The following is a 22,209-nucleotide window of genomic DNA, read 5'->3' as shown; positions in this document are numbered from 1 at the left end:
CTTAACTTTAAAAAAGCACATTTTAGTATAAATACTATATTTATTAAATATCTTTACAATTCATTTAAATGTATTTACAGAACTATTCCTGCATAAGTTATACCTCAGACATGAAATTCACATAATTGCCTCTTAGGTAAGCATAGATGATAGTCTCACTTTAACAGCAACAGAAAAGCATCCTCAGGTACAGACTCACATTTGCTTCATGGTTTCAGCCACCTTTGTCAGGAACTGCATACAGTGGATTCCACACACACCAGCTGGTTCCCCCCGGAGAAAGGATGTCCCTTCCTAAGACATGGAGATTCCATCACTAAATCCTCCCACCTTTGCCAGACCTTCTCCTCTCCCTTCTCCTCCACTCACTCGTAACTGTCTGGTCCCAAATCTGCTTTCTGGTTTTGTTTTCAGCCTGACCTTCTCGAGAAACACAACGAAGGACATTTGGAGGGAACCTGTGTGTCACAACTCTCCTAGAGACAGCCAGGAAAGCAGCAGGAACCACAGAGCTTTTCAACTCACCACATCCTAGCCCTGCTTCACCCCAACCCCTCCTAATGCTGCTGGAGCAATCCCAGCTTCCTGGGGGACAAACTCCTCCTGACCCACCAGCTCCCCAGAAAGAACAACCCTCTGCAGCAGCTCCAAGCTCCGCTCGCTTCCAAGTCAGGGAACACCTTTCTTGTCCATTCCCCTCGGGAACATTCCCACTAACCTTCCCCTAGCAAGTGTTACTGCTTCATGCATTGCTGGGAATTACTTTGATAGGATGGGCCCTGTCGTTTCCTTCTCCCAAAATCTCTTGTGCGCAGACAGCGATAAGTTCGTAGGAAAAACTCAGGTTTGATATGTTCAGAGTGCACGTCTTAAAAAAAACCCAACACAATCAAGCATGTGATAAAAATATCAATTCTTTATAATACAGTATTGCTTTATAAACAGATGGAAAAGCTAAAAGCTTTACTGGTCTTTGGTGTGCCTGGTGAGGGAAAAACTCATGATTTGTAAATCAAAATCCAAATTTGTTCTTTATGAGAAAAAACAAAACAAAACAAAACAAAAAAACCAACAACTCATGGTGTGATATGAGGCAAAGGGCTCTGTGGGTACAGACAGGGAGCACAGCTTGGCCTCACAGGCAATTCCAGACCCTGGTGCATCCCTCTGACCCACACACTTTCCCCAAGGGAAAGTTCTGGAAAGCCGGGGGGGAAACACCAGGGCTGGGAACTGTGCTGAGAGCAGGTCAGAGCAACAGCCCAAGGGCTCCTGAAGGGAAGGTCAGGGGACACAAGAATTGATCAAATCTGCTCTAATCCAGAAGCTGAGGGGAAATACTGGCGGACAAAATGTGAAGACACCCAGATTTGGGAGGGCAAGGCCCCCCCAAGGCGAGGAACAAAGCCCTGTGCTCAGTGAATACATTCCTCGAACAGCCAGCCAGGCACAGCTGGGCCAGTTCAAAACAAGGACTGACAGGTTGTGCAAAGTTCTCCACCACTCACTGCTCATGTGTCACAAAACTAATTAATTTCTCTTCATTAACAGAATCCTCCCCATACCCTCACCAAAATCCCATTTTGGTCAAGTTAGGGTAGTTAAGGCATTTTGACAAGTAATTACAAGGTGATTCAAAGTAGATCCCTAACATTATGCCAATTGAGGAATAGCAGATAAATTACTGAAGAGCTCCCAAATTAATCACTTATTATAAATGAAATGCCTGTTACAAGCATGATGCATTGAAATATAGTAAAATGACATGTACATGGTACATGTTAAATGACCTTAAATAAAAGCTTGACATAGTTACGCAAATATACAGTACAAGTCCACAAAAATTCTTTAAACAAGTTGAGGTAACCTCAAACTTAAACAGTTTTAATACAATAAACCAGGTAGTAAAAATCTCCTCTTGAGAGCAGGAAAGATTCCTTACTGACCAAGTTTAACTGCACTCACCTAAACAGCAACATTACCCGACTTTTTATATATAAAAACATGGCTTTAATTTATTTCTACATACTTTTCTACCGGCAAAAAAGTTAATGAAAAACTGACCAAAAATATATATATCTTTACAGCTCTCAGCTTTTGTATGAGCCTCAGGAAAGGAAAAGGAAAAGCTGGCTGGAAGGCGGGGGAAACAAACGTGAGCTACTGTCATTGAAAACGAAATGTCATATTGCAAAGTGGCTGTTAGATAACTGTAAACATCATTAAGGTTCATTGAAACCCCTAAACTTTAGTTACTGAAATGTAAGTTTTGCTGATTATTCATTAAGTTTCATTTTCGTACTCGCTGCCGCAGCAGAAGCAAAGAGGTGCCTGTTGAGTCAGAAAGGATGAGCTGGACTTAAAGTGGTGCAGCATATTCTGTTCTACAAGCAATGGCGATTATTAACACAAATTAGGCTTCATCAACGACAGGATTATCTACCCAAAGTGAGGACGTTGGGAGTTGAGGATGAGCTGTTCCTTGTGCAACCTCCCACCGGAGCATTTCCCACCAGGAGATGGGTTCAAATGCTCAAAGACCTCAGCTGTGGCCAGCTCGGCTGTTTGAGACTGAGCTAGAAGTCTTGTTTAATAAAAATAATAATTATCCACAGCCAAAACATCCAGAACCAGGCCCATTATGGACGAATGATCTGCAGAACTTTTTTTAAGATCACAGTTAAGCACCTGAAATCACAAAACACATTTGCATCCATATAACTTGAACTAGGTTTGTTTGAAATCTCGTACTAGAAAAGGTTCCTAAGGCTGACACCATGGATGGCAAGAGCAGAATGTTTACAGCAGTTATAAATCTCCTGAAAACTGGAGCTCAGGAACACGAAACCTCGGCTACCACTGGAACAAGACTATGCTTTATGGAACTGGGGCTGTAACACACCCTCAACAACAGCGAACGTTCCTAGGAAAGAGTAAGATGCCCTCGTGCAGAGGGGTTACCTATTGATCTACTCTGAAAGATGATCAACCAATTCTACTCCTTGGAAAGTCCCATCTCCAGTGCGGGAACGCCGTGGGATGGATCCTGCCCCTGGCACGGACAATGACTAAGCTCTGACAGACGCTCCAGGCCTTGAGCTTCTTCATCTCTTGCTGGCAGAGCAAGACCAGTGTTCTACGAGTGGTTCTTAGCAAGGACTCAGCTGTCTCAGGACGGGCGCCGGGCTCGGGGCCAGCTGCCCAGGGCAGGAGGGAGGAGGGATCAATCCTGCCAGCAGGAAACCGTGCGGGGCTCCGGGAGCGGGCCAGCGGGCCCTCAGTCTGTGTACTCGGCCACGATGGACAGAAGGACGGTGATGTCATCTGGTTTGCCCCCTGCAGTGAAGGAAAACATCACTTATTTCATCAAACTCGTCGTCTTCGCATCATCTGGGTCATTTCCCGTGGAAAATTCTTTTAAAATCAAATATTCAAAGCCTGTTCAGTGTAGACACCAGCTCTGCTTCCTCCATCTCCTTTCCAAACGAGGGGAGCAGTGACATCTAACACGGCACAAAAACACTCTCCTGTTCAGCTCCAGTGAGATCAGGCTGAGAAAAGGAGGTCAGAACCTTGAACACTGGCAGCTGGCAGAGCACAGAGCCTGTTTTCTAGCAGACTACTGAATAAAGGCAGAAAACACCTGACACTGCACTGTTACAAGGAAACTGCCATGAAGTCAGATCTCCTCAGGAATTTCCACTGTAAATCAAACACCACTTTAGCATCTTCTCCAGCACTGTATTACCTCATGTGTTTCTAAAAGCTACTTAGCATTTTTAGTAGCTACTTTTCAATCCTCAACATCCAGAGCAAACACTCAAATCCTGGAGAAATGGCTCAGGAGAAGTATTTTGTTACTGGGAAGTCACACCAGGGAATCCAGAGATCCGCAGTTTCACTTCTCAGTGACTGAGCCTGGAGCACCAGGGAGCCCAAGCTCTACCTTAGGAAAGGGGCAGGAAATCCTGCCCTCTTGATAGAGAGATAAGAACATCTTTACCAGCAGAATTATATTGAGTTATTTAAAAGAAAAAAAAACAATAAAAGAAAGGTGTTTGCTCAGGCTCTGAGCTCTGCCAGGTGTCAGTATCTTTTAGAGCCCAGAAGCAGAACCAATGGAGAGATCAGGATGGGGATGCCAATGGTACAAGAGTCACAAATTTCAACCAAAAAACAAACCCAAAAACTATCAAAGATTGGGCAGAACCTCAGCTGAAATGCAGCTGTAAGAGAAGACTTTAAAAAATAAAAAAATTCAACAAAAGCCATCCTCACACATCACCACCCACACATCCAAATCCAAGAACAAATCAAGCACAGTTTCCCCAGGAGCCTGGGGCAGGAACGTACATACTGGGTTAAAAATAAAACCACCAGTGCGCTGCGTTCCCTGGGCTCCAGCTGCTTCCCCACGGGAGGCTCCTACTCCAAATCCCACACGAGCCTGGTGCTCTCCTGCCAACCACGTTTCCTAACGTTCTGTTCTCCCACTGTATTTTGAGACAACAGAACTTCCCTCTGCTGAAGGTTCCTGGGGGATGGCAGGGTGGGAGGAGGCCGCTCTCACCTCTCACGTTCAGTCCGTTGTCGCAGGCGAACTGCGCGAAGGGCGACATGTACGTGGGGTCGTAGGCCAGCTCGTGCGCCTGCTCCGCGATGCTCCGGGCAGTCTGCTGGATGCTCTCGTAGTTGGAGTTCTGAATTCAGCAGGAAAAGGGTTTATTTTTTATGAGGAAGTCTCCAGGAGTTGGTTTGCTGCTGCCTGTCCGTTTTGGAGGTCACTCAGTGCCAGGGCACTAATTATCAGCCTCCCTTGCAAAGAGAGCCCTCCCCACAACTGTGCAGCTTCACGAGCCAAGGCCGGGCCTCAACCCCCCACCAGCAGCTACAAGACTTGGGTTTGGAGGGTTTACAGAATTTACAAACTTAGAAAACTAATACTCAAACCAGACTCAGCTGAAGGAAAGGGGACATTTGGAGCTGTCCCTGCACTTCACCTGCAAACTCCCACTCGTGTTTTGGTGAAGTGTTTATGCTTTACCTCAGGTGCAATTCCTGCACCCCTGACCCTCTTACCCCAATCAACAAGAGCACACTTGGGGAGAAGGGGCACTTTAAAAGTCAGATGACAAAAAAAGCACAAACTTTCTCCAGGCTGCATTTTAAGGGCCTGGTTTTAATTCAGTTTCAATAACTCTGCTGCTTCACTGCAAGGCTTGTCTCGCTCAGGCCAACATGACAGACAAGCACTGCTCTCTTAGTCTGTAACCGTTCTGAAGTGCCCTGTCATTGCAGGAGCCTTCCCCGCAGGTTTGGGAATTAGCAGGCGTTTATGTGATTAACTTTTGGCTGAACCCCTCGGGGAACTCCGGTGCCTTTCCCAAACACGCCAAAAGGTGGAGCTCAGCCTTCTTCCACAAGGGAATTCCAGCTCCAGGGTCCGCCCAGGACAACCCTTCTCTGCCCACAGACAGGGCTGTGAGGTGGCTGCAGCCACACGGGGTAGTGACTTGTGTAGCTGCAGGATAAGAACAGGCCAAATTCTCTGAAAACCACACTGTAATTCTCTATGTCACTCTTATTTGCATTTCACAGCAAAGTAGTTTCCTGAGGGAGGTTATACATATTGATATCTCCTTAAGTATACTTTCCTTTCTGTAAGTAAATAGCCTTAAGCTAAATGTTCTCACCCAAATTAAAATATTTTAATGCATTTTTACTATTTAAAAAGAACATTTGTGGTCACTAACCTGGGAAAGTTGCCAGGATTTTTTTTTTTAACAGAACATTAAAGATTTTCAAGCACGTGCAACCCACAGTTCAGACAGCACACACTCCATTAGAATTCATGATTTACAACCCTTCAAAAAAGCTGGAAATTATTTGAAGTGTGAGCTCAGCCCCCAAACAACCTGGGAGGAGATGCTCTATTTTCATGTGTAGCATCTACAAGCTGCAGGTGCCGTGTGTGACGAGCTGGCCAAGGGCAGAGCCTGGACTGAACATTTCCCCCTTCCCTTCCCAGTTATTGCCATGGAACCAGCTGCCACTTGGGAAATTTATGCCCCAGCTGCTGCCTCTGGATGCAGATCCAAGAGACAGAGCTTTGGGGTCAGCATCCCTTCCCACTGCTCACATGGGGGATTATGTGAAAAGCCTTTAAAGGATTCAGGTTTAGCAGCACAAAAGATGTGAGGGATTGAGGAATCACACACCCACCTTCAGCTTCTTTAACTCCTGCAGGATCATGTAGTCGGGCATGTTGTCGAACAGCCCGTCTGTGGCCGTCAGGATGATGTCCCCGAGCTGCACATCGAAGGACGTGCTGTCGGCAGCCTCGGGGCTGGGGGGGGACAGGGAGGGGACAGAGAGGTTAAAAAGGACCCCTCACACCCCCCAGGGAACGTCCAACAGCACAGCCACAGCTCCTGCACGTCACTACAGTTTGGGGCTTTTTGCAAAAGAAAGGAAGAATCACTGACTGTGGAGCTTCTGCACCAGCCCGGCCTGGCCAGGGAGCTCCAGCACAGCACTGGGACTGCAGACAGGTAAAACTCCAGCTACTCCACCAAGGATTTGCAGTTACAATTCCCAGATGAACAATCCTGCAAATTAATCTGCTTCATGAGTGCATCTCCATGGAAACCAGTAAGCAGAAGGGCAGCTCAGGGCTTCCTCCTGCTCATCTTAAACATGTAAGAGAGCAATACCTGAAAGGACAATTCATAATGGCCCAAACAATTCAGGATTTTGAATCACTTTCTAATTCAGTGGAATAAGAAATATGTCTACCAGGAGACCTCAGCCAGTTGGAATACTTGTGTCTAAGACATTAGACAACAGCAAGAGGAGAAAACACCCCATTTGGCCATGAATATTGCTGCAAAATCTGATTCTCTGAGGCAACATAAAAACAAAACTTTCATTTTTAAAGACTCTTCAGGGGTCTTTAAAAGGAGAAACTGCTGCCTCTCTGCCAAAACACAGAGAAGCTTTGCTCCACTGATCTGCAGCCTCGGGAAGGTTGATGGAGCTGAGCTTGCCTGCCTGTGCCCATATTTAGCCAAATTCCCCACTGAACTGGGACAACAAATAAAAAAGGGACTGGAGAAGCGTTTCGGTGAGGCCCATAAGTACTAATTAACGTCAGGAACAGCACAGGAACCAGCCAGAACGCTGTAATCATGATTCACAGCTCAAGTGTGGGAGCACATTTATCTTGTGCTTTTCCTTATTATGGGATGACTCAGATTACTTGGCTTCCCTGACTTCCACTGGACATGACCAATTATCCTTCTGCTTTTTGGGTTTTATGGTCTTCCTATGGATGACAGAGAATCTCAGAAAAATGAAGACTTTTACAGCTCTGGAATTTCAAATGTCATTTAATTTTAGTCTGACAAAGAGGCTGGATTATTGAGGGGTTTAATTTCAGAGTTCTACCCTGGTTTCCTCTCGGCAGTTGTAAGATGAGGAAATAAAGCCACAGGCAGGAACGGTCAGGAGTTTCAACAACTTTTAACAACACTTTCAAAAAGAGCTATTTTGGCACTGAAGTCATAACCTTCACTGCCTCAGCCTTGAGACTTCAGAGAATCACTTAGGCTGGAAAAGAGTCTTAAGATCACCGAGTCCGAACCTTGCATCAAAGACTTGAGCTGGATGCCATGGCCACTGTCTGAAGATCCTGTTGCAATCTCCCTATATTCAGATGACAGAGATCACTTCAATGAGTGAATAACCATTTCTGAGAACTGTATATACTTGGACTCAATGATCTCAGAGGTCTTTTCCGACCTAATTGATTCTATTTTAACACAATTTGAAAGCTGATTTTTAAAAAATTTATTTCATATTACTGATGAGGGTTCACAAAGCCAGGGTGGATCAGCCTGACATTCTTAGGGGAAGACATAGGAACAAGCCAGCCTTTGAAAGGACTCATTTCTGTGAACAGATTGTCCTCTCCTCATCCTCTCATTCCCAGCCTGGTGTTCTGCCAAGCAGTTTTTTTGCTCGTTTTGGTCAAATACAATATGCTGAGGGAAACAGCTACTTGGAAACACAACTTACAGTCACATGTCCCTCTACTCTATTCTTCAAGCACTTGCTACCTCAGTGCCAAGATATCTAAATTAGCTACTCCAAACAGTCTCGAGGGAGCACAGACAGGGATTGGAACTGGTAAGAGCAGCCACTTGTCCAGGATGACCAGCACACACACCAGCTTTAGCCACTGACATCTCCCCATGGATCAGGACCATGGGAATAGGCCAGCATGAATAACCATTAGCCCAATAAACTCGTGCTCTGCAGCAGGTACAAAGTTAAGTACAAGGTGATAAATGTTCACATTATCAGGTGTGGACCTGACTGGATACGAGCTGAAATCCTACAGGCCAGGAAGAGCCCCCCCAGCAAAACTGCAACTTCCTGGAAGCCGCTCACACGCACAGATTAAACATTCAGTTCCTTCCCCACCTTACCTGTCACTTAAGACAACTCCTTCTGCTTCTGGAGGAGCTATTGAGAGTTGGAAGGGAGTGTTGAAGTAATGCTGCTGTTCATCAGAGCGATGGACAACTTCTCCTCCTCTGACCACCAAAAACCCGGAGTCCCCCAGGTTGGCTGTGTGTAAACGGTGACTTGTCCTGTCCAGAACCACGATACAAGCTGTGCTGCTCCCTGCAAACACAGCGACTGCAGTCAGCCTCACACAAACTGCTGCTTCTCCCACTGATTTCATCAACAGTTCAATTATTCAAACACTTATCAAAGTTTAATAATCAGGAGAAATGGAAATGCTCAATAATGCCACAACTAATACAAAATAAAGACAGCAAAGCGCTAGAAATCTTTGCAACGCCATGTCTGATTTTTGTGTAGGACTCACTTTTCCTGCTCTGATTTTGGTAAACACATTATGCTGACAAATACCTGTTTTGTTTGGCTTATTTACAGTTTTCCAACCCAACATATGTCAGCACATTCTGCTATAGGACTGGATTTACAGAACTCACATAAAATACTGAAATTCCGAAATCATGGACATAATAGAATTCCAGCAGCATCCATGCAATGCCAGGTGCTCTCCACACAGTTTCACTCATCAGCTGTAAATAAACCCCACTAAGTAAAGAATGTTTGCAATTAAGTGTTAGGTCCTATTGCACTTCTCTGCTCAGAACATGAAAATGCTGCTCTTCCCAGCCTGGCTGTGCAGAGCCTGCTTCACATCCTCAGGAGACCAACTTCCAAAGTGTAAAGAAAACATGTTTCAGAGACAAACACTATTCCAGATTAAAGTAACAACAGGAACATGTCAACCATGCTCAGAACTATCCCAGCTATGCTTGAGGGCACCGAGGAATTCTTGGTTCATTCACTGGGAAATGGCCACCAACTGTGCTTGGTTGCAAGCCACAAAAACAACTGTGTTGCAAAGAAACACATCCACAGAGTCCTTCAGAGCAACCAGCAACTGCTCCATTCCTGCAGACAGGACAGGACAGCACATCCACAGCAGACATTTCCTTCCTCAAGAGTGAGATACAGCTAAAGCCTTTCTTCTTGACTTCTGTCCCATATCACAAGTCTTCATCTTCTATCCTGTGTTCCTCCAGCAGGATTTTCCAAGCACGGCTACATGTTGGACAGACCACAGGCTTGCAAGGAGCTAAGCTCAGGATGAGCCTTGCTAGTGCACAAGTGCAGCTGGCTCCAGGCATTGCCTGTTCCACACATTTCCCTTTCTAACAGAGTTCCCTGCAATGCACTTGCCCTGAATTTGTTCTCTAGTGAACACACAGGACCTTCTCCACTCTTACAAAACAGTACTACACGAAAAGCTCTGATTTTAGATGTGACAGTGTCCAAGACTGTTCTGCAACACAACAGTGTTTAAATAATTGGCACAGTTTCCTCCCATTTCGGTTTTATTTTATAATATTTGCTGGATTCAGTTCTGATGAAGCAAGTATCCAGGCTCAGAGCACAACAGCAAGGAAAAGTTACTGCCTAATGAATCCTCCTTAATGAAGTTCTCTCCCTTCCCTTTATTTTAAATAAACTCTAAATGCTCATTGCTGTGGTAATTCCAGGGTTTTATTCCTCCTTCTAAAAATACTGTTCTCTGTTAAAGGAGAAACACTAAGGATCATTAGTTTCAAATTCTAACTCTATTAGCAGAGTGTAACCAGGAGGCCATGTGTGGAATGCAGATCTTGTGACTCAGCACACGCTGCTTTTCAGCCCTGCAAAGGTCAAGCCCAGCTGAGCTGCCTCCGTCTCCAAAGCCGTGGGGAAGCTCTCTCCAGTGGCCCACTTTGGAGATCACTTACAGCTACATCTGCTTTGCAGAAATAAGCACCATTAACCACCCCAAATCCTAATGTAATTACTGAGCTCTGCTATTTTGGTGACACTTAAGGTCACTGCTGAGGTTCCAACCTATTCTTTAGGCGTATAATGCGAGAACATCTGCTCCCAGCTCAGCAGACAAGTTAAATATAGCTCACCCTGCACTCCTCTGGCACAGGAGCTTAAGGTCAGGTGAGCCCTGCACATATCACACAGGGCAACACTTTCTTGGTGCACAGGAGGGCTCATGTCCTTTAGAAAGTGTCCCCTTTGCACGGTTGTCAGCTCAGGCCAAATGGCACCTCTCTATCTGCTCCCATTCCCCAGGCAGCTGAATGCCCTGTCTCACATCAAGTCTGACATAGAATATGTGAAGCATCTACTTCAGATGGCTTTCAGAAAGATCTGTAATGAATCCCCCACAAAGATTTATAAAAATAATACTCCCAGAGATCAGATGATATAAACTACTGAGATCAGCCAACTGGGGTTTGAGTTCACTAGACATAAAAGGCAACAGGAGCAGTAAGGCCAGGAATGAGCAGAACTGCATCCAGTTATTCTCAGAAAATATTTTTCCTTGCAGAGCTTAAGCAAAAAGCCACAACCAACCATGAAGAGTTTTCAGCAGAGAACAGTTATTTATACCTCCAAAACACAGGGTGAGCACATGTGCCACAGCGTGTTCTGCTGCAGAACTCGCTCTGCAAACTCTGGTGAATTCACCCTTCACACAGAAAGGCAGCTGGCCTTTCATTTTATATATATATACACACACACAAATACTCCCTGCATTACTAAATTAATTAAAACAGCTTTTAAACACACAAGAGAAATAAGGATGCCTCCAAATTAACTGAAAACACAGAAATAAGAGAAGTTGACTGCCTGTAGATTTGTTGCAGAAGCTGCCAACAGATTTCAAGCAACTCTCACTAAGTCTGTGTGTAGGTAACACACAACCCAGATCGAACTGACAGATTCCTGGTGTCTTACCAAGCAGAGGTACTTTGTTCTGCAGCAGCTCACAATAGCCTGCAGTGAGAATCCCGACAGGATTGCTGGGAACGAACCGTCCTTCTTTCACTAAACGTTCACACGTTCGCATGAGAGTCCCTGAGAACTGAGAGGGGTCAACCCCGTAGTCTCTCCAGCCACCGACACCATCTGCCACCCCTGGAAGAGAAGAGAAGAGGAGTGTTACATGAACAGCAATGCTTTCCAAAACAAGGGGTTTAATTATTTACGTCACTTAGGATATTTAGTAACTAAAAGGTAGGACTCGGCACCTGCCTGAAAAACAGTTTGGATTAGCAACGAAATTTGTAAGTATTTGTGAGATAACTGCTGACATCACCTCCCAGACAAACCCTAAATATCATCTGAAGTGCTGGAAAAAAGGCAAAAGTCTAATGCTGAGGATGAGGAGGCTGACTCCACTAGAGAAATAGGGAATTTGGGGGGGAAGATGGGAATTCAATCCCATTAACCTTTGATTAGCTCATTAGAAAGGAAAAATTAAATGTGATGGTTGTTAAGATTTTAACTAGTACAGAAATGATAAAGAAACTCTTCCCCACTCCCCAGCAGCCCAGTTTTTTCTCAATGCTCATATGAAAAACAATACTTTCTATTTGGTAATCTCAATTTCCATGTATCCCAAAATCCATGTAACCAACACAATGCTGGGACCTACCCCTTCCAAGGAGAATTTGTTGCTTACGGCTTCAGCCAAGCAGGAGAATGAAAACTAACTACAATCCAGTCAATTTGCATTTAGTTATTCTAAAAAACTTGGATCAGAAAATTTGAGCAATTTTGCCAAAGCTTTGGAAACTTCTGAGCAGCTGCAGAGGAAAACAGGGAAGGTGCTCATGGAAAGGGGGTGTTCAGAGGGAGGTGAGCAGCAGACATCATATTCTGCAGGTCATTCAGCTAGAACTTTGAATTTCCCCCAAATGATTAAAGTAAAATACTGCTGAAGGCATTATTTGAGATTAAAATGTTACTATGTAAAAATCTTTCCAAAAATCTTTTTGATCCTCAGCACGGGACGAACCCTTTCAAGCCCAGCTTGTAATAAAGCTAAAATGTGTTCATGATAAAAGCACAAAGGGGGAATTTCAGAGCTCAGATTGTGCTGAAGGACAGTCTCCTCAGGAAAAAAACAACACACTGCAAGCAAAGGCATGAAAATGTGAGTGAGAAGCTAAAACTCAGTTTCCTCATCTCCCATCGCCCTTCAGATGGGACACGGGCTGAAACTGAGACGGAAGGGTTGGAGCCGACCTTGGTGTGAACTATAATCTGCCAGGATTCTGAACAGCCCATCAACATTAATCAGATTTCTCCCTAAAATAGTGCACAACCTTTTAGACACCTGCTTTGTCCTTTTGCTTTCGCAGAAGAATATTACAGGGATGCGGATCCCTGCATTCATTCACCCCTTGGGACCAGATCCTGGGAAGAAGCTCTGTAGGACCCCAGCATTCTCGAAAACACCTTTTCTGGAGTCTTCAAGAACAGATTAATCCCCTCCCTACAGGTCTCACAACCTCAGGTTAATACTGGATTGACCCTTTGCTTCTGGCTGCCACACGGACAGGTCTAGAATAAGAGATCACAAAGGAAAAGTTCTAGACCTAGAACTTGAAACAGAAACTCCAGGTTGGATGATGGTGCTTTACGTGAAGTTACCAGAGAAGTTTGTTTTTTTTAACTTCCCTTTAAGATGGACGCAATCCAGACTGTGCCTGCTTCACTCTGCACTGCTTCACTGACAGCAGGGGAACGCAAGGAGAAGATGCTGTTTGACAAGTGCCCAAAGCTCTTGGCTCCCAAGGCAGTTCCAGAGAAAGCTGGGCAGAAGTTATGGAGTTCTCTCAAGCAATCCATAAACACCTTACATTAGTGTTGGGAAACACGGGAACAGAAACACTACAGCTCTCTGAGACCAGAGAGCCACCACAGCAAGCACCTGAGAAGGGAGTTATCAAAACCTATTCCATTTTCAGAGGAAAAATAAGAGTGTGCCACCTGATTTTCTTTGCTCACTTCTCACTCCAGGCAGGAAATGCAAATCCATGCTCATGACAGCACATTCCATCCTCTGTCTTGGGCCATGAACTGGCTTTGTCTTTGCCTTCCTGTCTGCTTTCTGCAAGCTATGAACAGCTTTGAGCACGTTCTGCCAGTGCCTTCCAAAGCAATCACCCTCTAGACATCCCCGGGCAGCTCCTCTGCCTTTAGAACAGACTGTCTGCTTCCCAATCCCCAGGACAGCTGGATCCCTGCTCCATCCCAGCACAGAAGTCAACGGGACCATCACATTCAGGAGCAGCCCCTGGAGGCTGCTTTCACTGGGACACCACCATCACACCTCATCTGCTCAGCAACTCACGTGGCACCAATTTTGGTCTTTCCCCAAAGGCCTTTTTTTCCTACCTTTTTTTTTTTTTGAACTGTATCCCTTAAAGATAATAGGTCACTACATTTGATGTAAGCTAAATGACCTTGTTGGCTCCCCAAGCATCCAACACCACCAGAGCAGTCAAATGCTTCCTCCTGCTCCAGCCCTGAGCCAGGAATTGCTGATGCCACCAAGCCCAGTGGCAGAACAGAGGCCAAGTCCAGCCAAGAAGCCCCACACCACACAGGGACCTCTAGAAAACATCCTCCTTTACTGCTTTTTGCCTTAGAGGAAGGTTTTTACAGTCCCCAAGATCTCCAGCCATCCTGTCCTGCCAGCCTTCAGCATGTTTTTAAAATAAAAACAGCATCTTTACATTCAATATTCTCTATAAACTAAACAGTTTCATGGGAAAGGAATATATGATTTTGAATCAGACTGAGTAAACTGCTGCTGAAATAGAGGAAATGTAAAGGAGAATAAAGTTTAAGAAAACTTTGTGGTATTTGATTCACAGCAAACAAGGAGCAAAACTAGTGAGATATTCCAGACTCCAGAAATAGCAAGAACTGAAAACTCAACTTTTGATGTAATACCATGTTTTCCCTCTGTCACCAAAGGAAAATTCAAAGGTACTGATATTGGCAGGATCATTACCAAGGAATAATGCCAAGCTCTATTTATTTCTGTTATCATTGTTTTCATCCAAGACCAAAAAAAAAGGTAAATATTCAAAATAATTACCTTTAAGTGAAAAAGATTACTCAGATTTTTCTTTTCTTACATTTGAACCATAAACCATTGTCTTCCAGTATTAACCATGTTACAAAGTAGGAATTCTCAGGACATTTAAGACAAACTGCATGGCGGGGAGCTGCTGAAACTGAGCTGTACACAGTCCTTGGGGTTTTTTCATTCAAGCTATTCAGTAAATGAGAAAATTTTATAGAAGGAACATTCCTGTGGCTATTCCCTGTTCAAGCCCAGGCAGAAGTTACACAAACATCCACGTGACACAGAGCAGTGCCTGCAGCCAGATGAACCATCCGTGTAAATAAAGCAATTGAAAATTTCACAATAAATTACTTCAAAAGAATAAATACTTCTCCAAGATTTAACTATACAATGGAGACCTTTCAGAATCTCTGAGAGTTAATACCCCACTACCTTGCCTTCTGCTGGAAAACACACATATATTCCTGCCAGATGAAATACTTGCTGCATGTGTCAGTCCAAAACAAAGCTTCTTCCAACTTCTCAAAGATTCCATGTATCAAAAGCTCTCCCAGAGAAACACTTGTCACGAAGTTACAAGACAAAGCCCAAGCCTCTGATGCTGCGGCACTGACTAAGCCAGGGAAGATCTTGGCAGGGAAACTTGGGAAAGCTGATTTCCAAATGCTGAAAGCACCTGGGATAAGATACCAGCTGAAATGCAAATGGGAAGTTGTTTTTCCTGCCAGCACACACGAGGTTCACTGCAGGAGCCCAGGAATACCCAGCCAGTGTTGAAAGCAGCAATATTTGCTTTTCACCACATACTTTTGTGAGATCCAGGTGTTCTGCCTAGTTCAGAAATATAAACTACATACAAATATAAACTAAACAGGCTGAAAGTTCATAACAAACCCACCATACTGATCAAATCCTGTTTAATATAAATAGTGTTATGAGGGGAAGTTCTGGCTTGCTGGCAAACGTGGTCAGAGTCCAAAAGTACCACCCTGTTCCCAAAAATCTCTTGGAAGATGGATACTTTCAGCCATTGCATCAGCCAAGAATAAAACTCACACAGAAGCCCCAGGCAGGCACAAGTGTGTCAGCAGGAACTGCTCGTGCATGCAACCACAATTAACTTGGTAAGACACTCCACACATCCTACTGAACTTTCCATTTTTTGAGATCCTCACCTGAAATAGCAATGAATCACTGACAAAAGAACACCAAAAGGATATATTTATGGCTGAATTAATTCTGCATCAAAAACAGAAGGCTAAAATGGTAAAAAATGGGCAATCTGCTGCACCACACAAGTTCGAAATACAGCGCCTAATATTTGTCAACATATCAGAACTGAGATAAACTGATAAGATTTCCTGTTTTATCAGTGGTGACATAAATCACACACCTAGACAGGTTCTCCATCCAGAGCACGTCCAATGCTCCAAGCCAGCAGTGACCCTCCAGCAGCTCCCCTGGGATCTCTCAGAGCCAAAGGGTGTCTGTCCACACTCCCCTCAGGTTTTGAGAAAGAAATAACTCAGTTAAATACAAATCCCTAAAGGCAGGTTGTGTGTGACTGCTAATGAGTTACAAAAGGAAAGGTTACTTATTCACACTGTTACAGTAAACCTTAAACTACCCTTGCATGACACAGAAAGGTTTTGAGAGAGTAACTGGGTGAGTGACAACAAGGAACAAAAAGCAGGAGGCAAAGTGAGTGAGGTTGTTGAAAAACAAACTGAAGGAGAAACAGGGAACTGCAATCATTAAACTGTGTATCTACTCCTGGGAAAAAGCAACAGTTCCTTTTATCTATTTCCACCCTGCTACCATCCACTTGTTCCTGAAACAGGTTTCCACCAGGTAGATCTCTTCCCTATTTTATTTAAGCCTAAGGAATCACTCGGTGGATTTGGGGAGCTCCAGGAGAACACTAAATTATTTTTTGTAAAAAATTCCCTAGTTATAACTATTTAATCTCAAGGTGTTCAGCAAGAATGGAACTGATGAGAAGGGGGGGCAGACACTGAAATCCCTGCCAGGCTGAACAATCTCAGGCTCACAGCACAGTGAGGATGAACCAGAGCAAACAGCAGGAGATTTCTGCAACGTTTCCTGCGACACAGGTATGACTAATCCTCACCTCCTGCACTGTGCTCAGTTAAATCCCTGATTTCCGAGACAGCCTGCTTTTCCTTCAAGCCAAGACCCACATAAGAATAGAAAATTTTCTGCTATCGACAAGCACCAACAGCATTTACAGTTAAAATAAGTGTTCAACTGGAAATTCTGATCAGAAACGTTGTGTGCAACATCCCTGCAGATACTGTGGGGTTAAAGAATAAGCAGACTGAAGTTTCATTCTCAGAGGTTCCACTCGGTGCCACTCAGGAACAGGTCTGCTGACATGTGGATTGCACTGACAAGAATGTGACTGATAATGGGATGTTTCTCAATCTGTAGTTTCCTTACACTTACGTTCCCATGTTACACAGAAAATTCCACGTGGTCTGTTACAAATTAAGACACCACAACTGTTTGCAAATCACTGATCACTCCCTCTGAGGTGCCCTGAGCTCTCCCACTGCAGTAGGTGAAAGGCTGCTCTGAGGGAGGCAGACAATTTGCCTCCTTTAGTGTGATAAGTTGTGATAAGGCAGCAATGTCTTTAATAGGTATGATACCAAATAAACCACTTAACATAGTCCTCTGTAACCTTCAGGCATCCAAGCAGGAATCCCTTCCTCCTCTACAGCTGCCAGAACAACCTTGACATTTCACCTACAAATCCTTTTACTGTTGTAGTTTACTTTCCTTGATGACAGTGAGACTAACAATATTCCAGGGGCTTTGCCACTCTGGAGTTTCAGCTCTTACAAAGGCTGCTGACAAACTGAATTTTCAAATGAAGTGCATTTCCTTTCAGTTTAGAGTAGCTGCCCTGCAGCACCCACCCACTCCCCCCAAAAAGAATTCAAAATCAAGATTTGCAGCAGATAGAACAGTTGTCCAATTTTAAATCTGCAGTGGACAAACAGTTCTCTGCTGCCAGACAGTTTTTTCCTACTCCTGAGGGACAGAAATAGTTTGGAAGACGAGTGAAGTCTCACTGGCTACACCCAGACTTGTCCCCAGCACAGACATTGTATAAGTGATGCTGTCACGGGATGCAGCATTGGCTGCAGCAATGTTTCAATAATGAGTCACACAACAGCTTGGAAAATCCATAAAAAACTAGCAAAGACATCGGGAGCCTGATAAGGCAGGAATAAGCAAGAGAAGGCAAAGCCCAACAATAAGGAAAAAAACCAATCAGCAGCACGAGACAGCTCAAAATTCCTAAAAAAGCTTTAATGTTTACTCTGGGTAAATAAGTGAAATGGTTATAGAACTGTTCAAGTCCACTTTAAAATTTTGGGTTGTCCCCTGTGTACTAAAAATTCTACTCTCACGCCAATGGGGAAAACCAGAGCTGTCAGCTCCTGAAGAGTTTTGGTTTTCAGCTTGGAAAAACAGTATTTCTGTCCTCAAAAGTTCCAAAGGCTTCAGACATGAAGCAGCACAGAACAGCTCCCACATCTCCATGAGATATCTGAATATTCTGAGGATCTGAACACCCAAGACACTGATAATGAATGTACAAAAAGGTACAACATGGTACGAGCAGCAGCAGAAGGGAAACATAGGCCTGAATCATAAAGCTCTGGAGATAACATCAGCAGTAAAGCCATTTCCTTTTCTCAGGGGGATCCCCAAGGAAACACTGGTTCTGAGCTTCTTGTTTCTCCCTGGGCTCAGAACGGGAAGAAAACGTGCAAATTTGACAGGTACGTCCCAGACAAAAATAAAAATGAGAGATAAACCCCTCAAAGAATTCAAGTGCACCAGTAACGGGCCTTACCAAGCATTTAACAACTACAGAGGGATGGAAATAACCTGAATCTTTAAGCTTTCTGCTGATCTTCCTGTGAAAGGATAAAGCTCAGCCTACAAGACACTGTTAATGTTCAGCCTTTAGACTCTACAGCACAGCTACAACAAAAGGAGTGTTTAGCATTTTGATTCTGCTATAAACACACTGCCAAGTCAACTTTTGTTTGACCCAAGAAAATGAATCCCCAAGCACTCGTGCCAAAGGACTGGGAGTAGCTCTTTCACTGCTCCACCACACCCAGATCCATCCCACACAGGCCAGCCCTCCACACACTGGTTCTAGAAAACACTGGCACAGAAGAATTTCAAATAAATTATCTGCCATGGCTTTGTCACTGGTGACTACTAACTCCAAGTGATACACTGGAAATTTACTGTTCTCCAAAAGCACTTACTGTGTCAAGTGTTCACTTTGGCTCAAACCACGTGAGCCCCTTCCTTAAATGCCAAAAAATTAAGTAGGAAACCCAACAGTTCAGCTCAGCCAGTTTTGTTGAGGTGCAGAGTTGGCAGGTATTGAATTAGTATGAAATTTATGAGAGTCTTTAAGAAAATCTTTAAGGAACCTTCGATTTGTGATGAGAGTAAGAGGAATTGAGGGCAGAAAACACTTCTGGTGCTGAAACTCTCCCTGCAACAGTGCAAAAGAGCTGGCTGAGAAAGGGAGAGTAAAGAGATGATCACAGCAGCAGAAACAAGGAGAAAACTGCTGCTTGTAAACTTGAGAACTACAGATGAAGAGAAAGCATCAAATTAGAGGTGTCAGAGCCCACCTGAGCATTGCTGGTTTTGCAGAATGTACAGAGATCTGGGTTTTTTGGTATGTGCATTAAAAAAGTAATAAAGAACTAACATGAAAATAGCCGTACAAGGGGAAAAAAAACAAACCAAAACAAACCCCCAAATCAACAGTTTTGCTATTTAAATTATTTTCTTCTTGGGACTTCAAACATCCTGGTGTGCTGTCCTCTTTGTTGTTTGATCCTTAAGTGGAGCTACAATTCTGTTTGTTTCCAAGTTGCCATGAAAATTAATGCAAAGACCCAACTCAGAACTGCAACTCTCTGTTGATTCCAGCAGGAAGACAAGACAAGCTGTAGGTTCACAAGCTGTAGTAATTACCAAATATGGCCAAAAAACCCCAAACATCATCAAATGGGGCTAAATCTATCTTTTCCCGACACCAAGAGCCCACCTTGAAGTAGAAGGATATTCTGCATTGCTCTTAAGGGCAAATACCAATTGCTCAGTTATTTATCAGTGCTGGCCTAACATGAACTTTAAAGGCAGCCAGGGTTGGTCACATGTTAAAGGAAGGGTGTCCAGCAGCTAATTCTAATTAAAAAAAAAGTTTCTCTGGAACAGGCACAACAGAGAAGATGCAGTGTCTAAAATGCACTGCCCAGTTCTGCACATCTCCCTGGAAGCTGTGGCATCACTCTGACAGTAACAGTTCCTTTGGGAATAACCAGCAATACTGTTACCCAGCACCAAGTTACAGCTTCCTGCAGAAAATATCTCGGCTCTATTAAATAGCAACCAAGTTACAACGACAGGAATCACCAAGCACTCCCACATCGTGAGATACCACAGTGTAGCCCCGGTTTTAAAGAAATAAATAAAAAACAGAGGCAGGGGGGAGGAAGCTTTTTTTTTAAGTGTCAAAGTTTTAGTGACAATTTGCTTCTGGCAGTTACAGCACAAGTAACTTGTGCAGAAGATCAGTCAGCCAAATTCAACCTTGAGCACACAGGAGAAAGGTCAAGCACTGTCAAAAGCAATGCTGCCCATGGACTGAAGATTCCATTGGTTATCTATAATTTGAAGCCTTACGATTGATTTCAGCCGTGAATCCAAAGCAGAGAGCGCAATCAGGCCAGAGCAAACACCGAAACTGAAGTTTGACATTTGATTCCAGTCTCAATGTCACTTTGCCTTTCACCTGACAAGGACATAGCACACGCTAAAATCAGGAAGTGTCTGTTCCAGTGATCTTTTCTGCGAAACTGCAGTGAATATCCGCAGGACTCGGTCAGGTTTTAAAGGCAGACAGAAAGTGAAACGCATCAGGAGCTGTTTCTGTGACTTTCGGAGCCGTTGGGCCTTACAGGCACCCACAGGTGAAACGGCCAGGCTGGGCCCGCACACCCGGCACACACAGCCCCGCAAGCCAAAGGCAGGTTGAGCTGCAGCAGAGAGCTTCCTCGGGAAGCTAAAAAAGCGAACTCACGCTGACACTGCCTAGCAGAACCAGCTCCTTTGTCTGCGAGCAGAGGCTGAGCCGCTCGCCATGTGCGGAGCAGGGAGGGAGAGGGAGAGAGAGGGAGGGAGGGAGAGAGAGGGAGGGAGAGAGAGGGAAGTCAAAGCCACCTGAGCCCCCCGGCGCGGGCACTCACCCAGCACATCGGCGGTGCGGTGCCTGGCCACGAAGCAGGCGTCATCCCCGTAGCACATGCCTTTCTTGAGGATGCCCTTGCGGAAATCTTTGCCGAAGCCGCAGCTGGCCGTGACCAGGCTGTAGTCGCGGGAGTCGGTCTGCGAGAGGCCGCCTAGGACCGCCCGCGCCACCAGCCTGCCGTAGGAGAGCACCGAGAACATGGCGTGGGGCGCCCAGCAGCCGAGCGCCAGGAACGCGGGGAGCCACCGGCGCAGCCGCCTCCTGCCCGCCGAGCGCCCGCCGCAGGGCGCCAGCCTTCCTCCCCCTGCCCGCCGGACCGCGCCGGTGCCGCCCCGAGCCGCGCCCACCGCGGACCGCGTCCCCCGCGGTGCGGCCCTCGCTGCCCCTCACGCCCCGCGCGCCGGCCCCTCACGGCCGGGCTCGCCGGCAGCGCCCCCGCTCTTCCGCGCCGCCGCCACTTTCCCCCCCCCCGAGGGGGGTCCCGCTCCTCCCCGCTGCCCGCGGAGCTCTGCGGGCTCTCTCCGGGCTCGCCCCTTCCGTCCCTCCCGGTGCGTGCCCGGTCAGAGTCGCCCGCGCCGCCCCCGCGCCCCGCCGGCCGCCGCCGCCGCCATCTTCGCCGCGCGTGCTGAGCTGAGGGCCCGGCACTGGGCGGGGCGCGGGGTCGGCTCCGCCCCCCGGCGCGCGTGCGCGGCCGGCCCCGAAGGGCACCCTGTCATTGGCTGTCCGCGCCGCCTCATTTGCATGTTGCGGGACAATAACAGCGGGCGGCTCCCGGCGGCCCCCGCGACCCCCTCACAGCGACCCCTCGTCGCGGCCCCCTCACAGCCATCCCCTCGCGGCGACCCCCGCGGGCCCGCGTCTCGAGCCGCCTTTTACCCGCAGTTATCCCAATTAACGTTGTCGGCCCCTGTGCCTAACCCAGATACTGCCCCTCCACGCCCTCCGCGTGTCTCGCGTGCCCCGAATAACTCGCAGGGAGTGCTCCGGCCGCTCGCGCGTTCCGGGTGCCCGGGGACAGCGATGGGAGTCACGCCCCGCAAAAATGTGGGTTTGAAAGGGTGACTCGCCCTGTTGGTTTAGGGACGGAGCCAGCTCGTGAGAGGGCTGGCAGGAGAGGTTTCTGTGGAAGTGCTTGATAGATTTCTGTGGAAATCCATGGGAGTGCTGGGAGTTAAATCCATTTTGGGTAAGGAACGTGAAATGCCAAATAAAACCCTCACGACGTGGCCATGGCATGCAGTCATCACTCAAAACCCACTAAAACTACATTAATCGTAGGTGAGTTAACAAAAAAAAAAGTTAATTGTAGGTGAGAGAGACAAAGCTCTCAGCTGTCCCCCTGCACAACTTCAACAGCTTCAATGCTATAGAGACCCAGTGGGTT

The 22,209-nt window shown here is 45.9% G+C and overlaps 1 protein-coding gene across 1 annotated transcript; it reads right to left on the bottom strand.

The window, feature by feature from the left end:
- Window positions 1–20: 20 nt before the first annotated feature.
- On the bottom strand, window positions 21–21,445 carry PPTC7 (protein phosphatase targeting COQ7). The gene is made up of 6 exons (XM_027739782.2): window positions 20,824–21,445; window positions 11,359–11,538; window positions 8,490–8,688; window positions 6,223–6,346; window positions 4,571–4,700; window positions 21–3,336 (listed from the first exon to the last, which is right to left on the bottom strand). Exons 1-6 carry the CDS (start codon window positions 21,023–21,025, stop codon window positions 3,278–3,280), a joined length of 894 nt encoding a protein of 297 aa, XP_027595583.1. The 5' UTR covers window positions 21,026–21,445; the 3' UTR covers window positions 21–3,277.
- Between the last annotated feature and the right edge of the window lie 764 nt (window positions 21,446–22,209).

The sequence above is a fragment of the Pipra filicauda genome, unplaced genomic scaffold (genome assembly GCF_003945595.2).
Source record: "Pipra filicauda isolate LSUMZ 115617 unplaced genomic scaffold, ASM394559v2 scaffold192_size1418226_pilon, whole genome shotgun sequence".
NCBI classification, from domain to species: domain Eukaryota; kingdom Metazoa; phylum Chordata; class Aves; order Passeriformes; family Pipridae; genus Pipra; species Pipra filicauda.
This window is presented reverse-complemented; position numbering and strand designations above follow the sequence as displayed.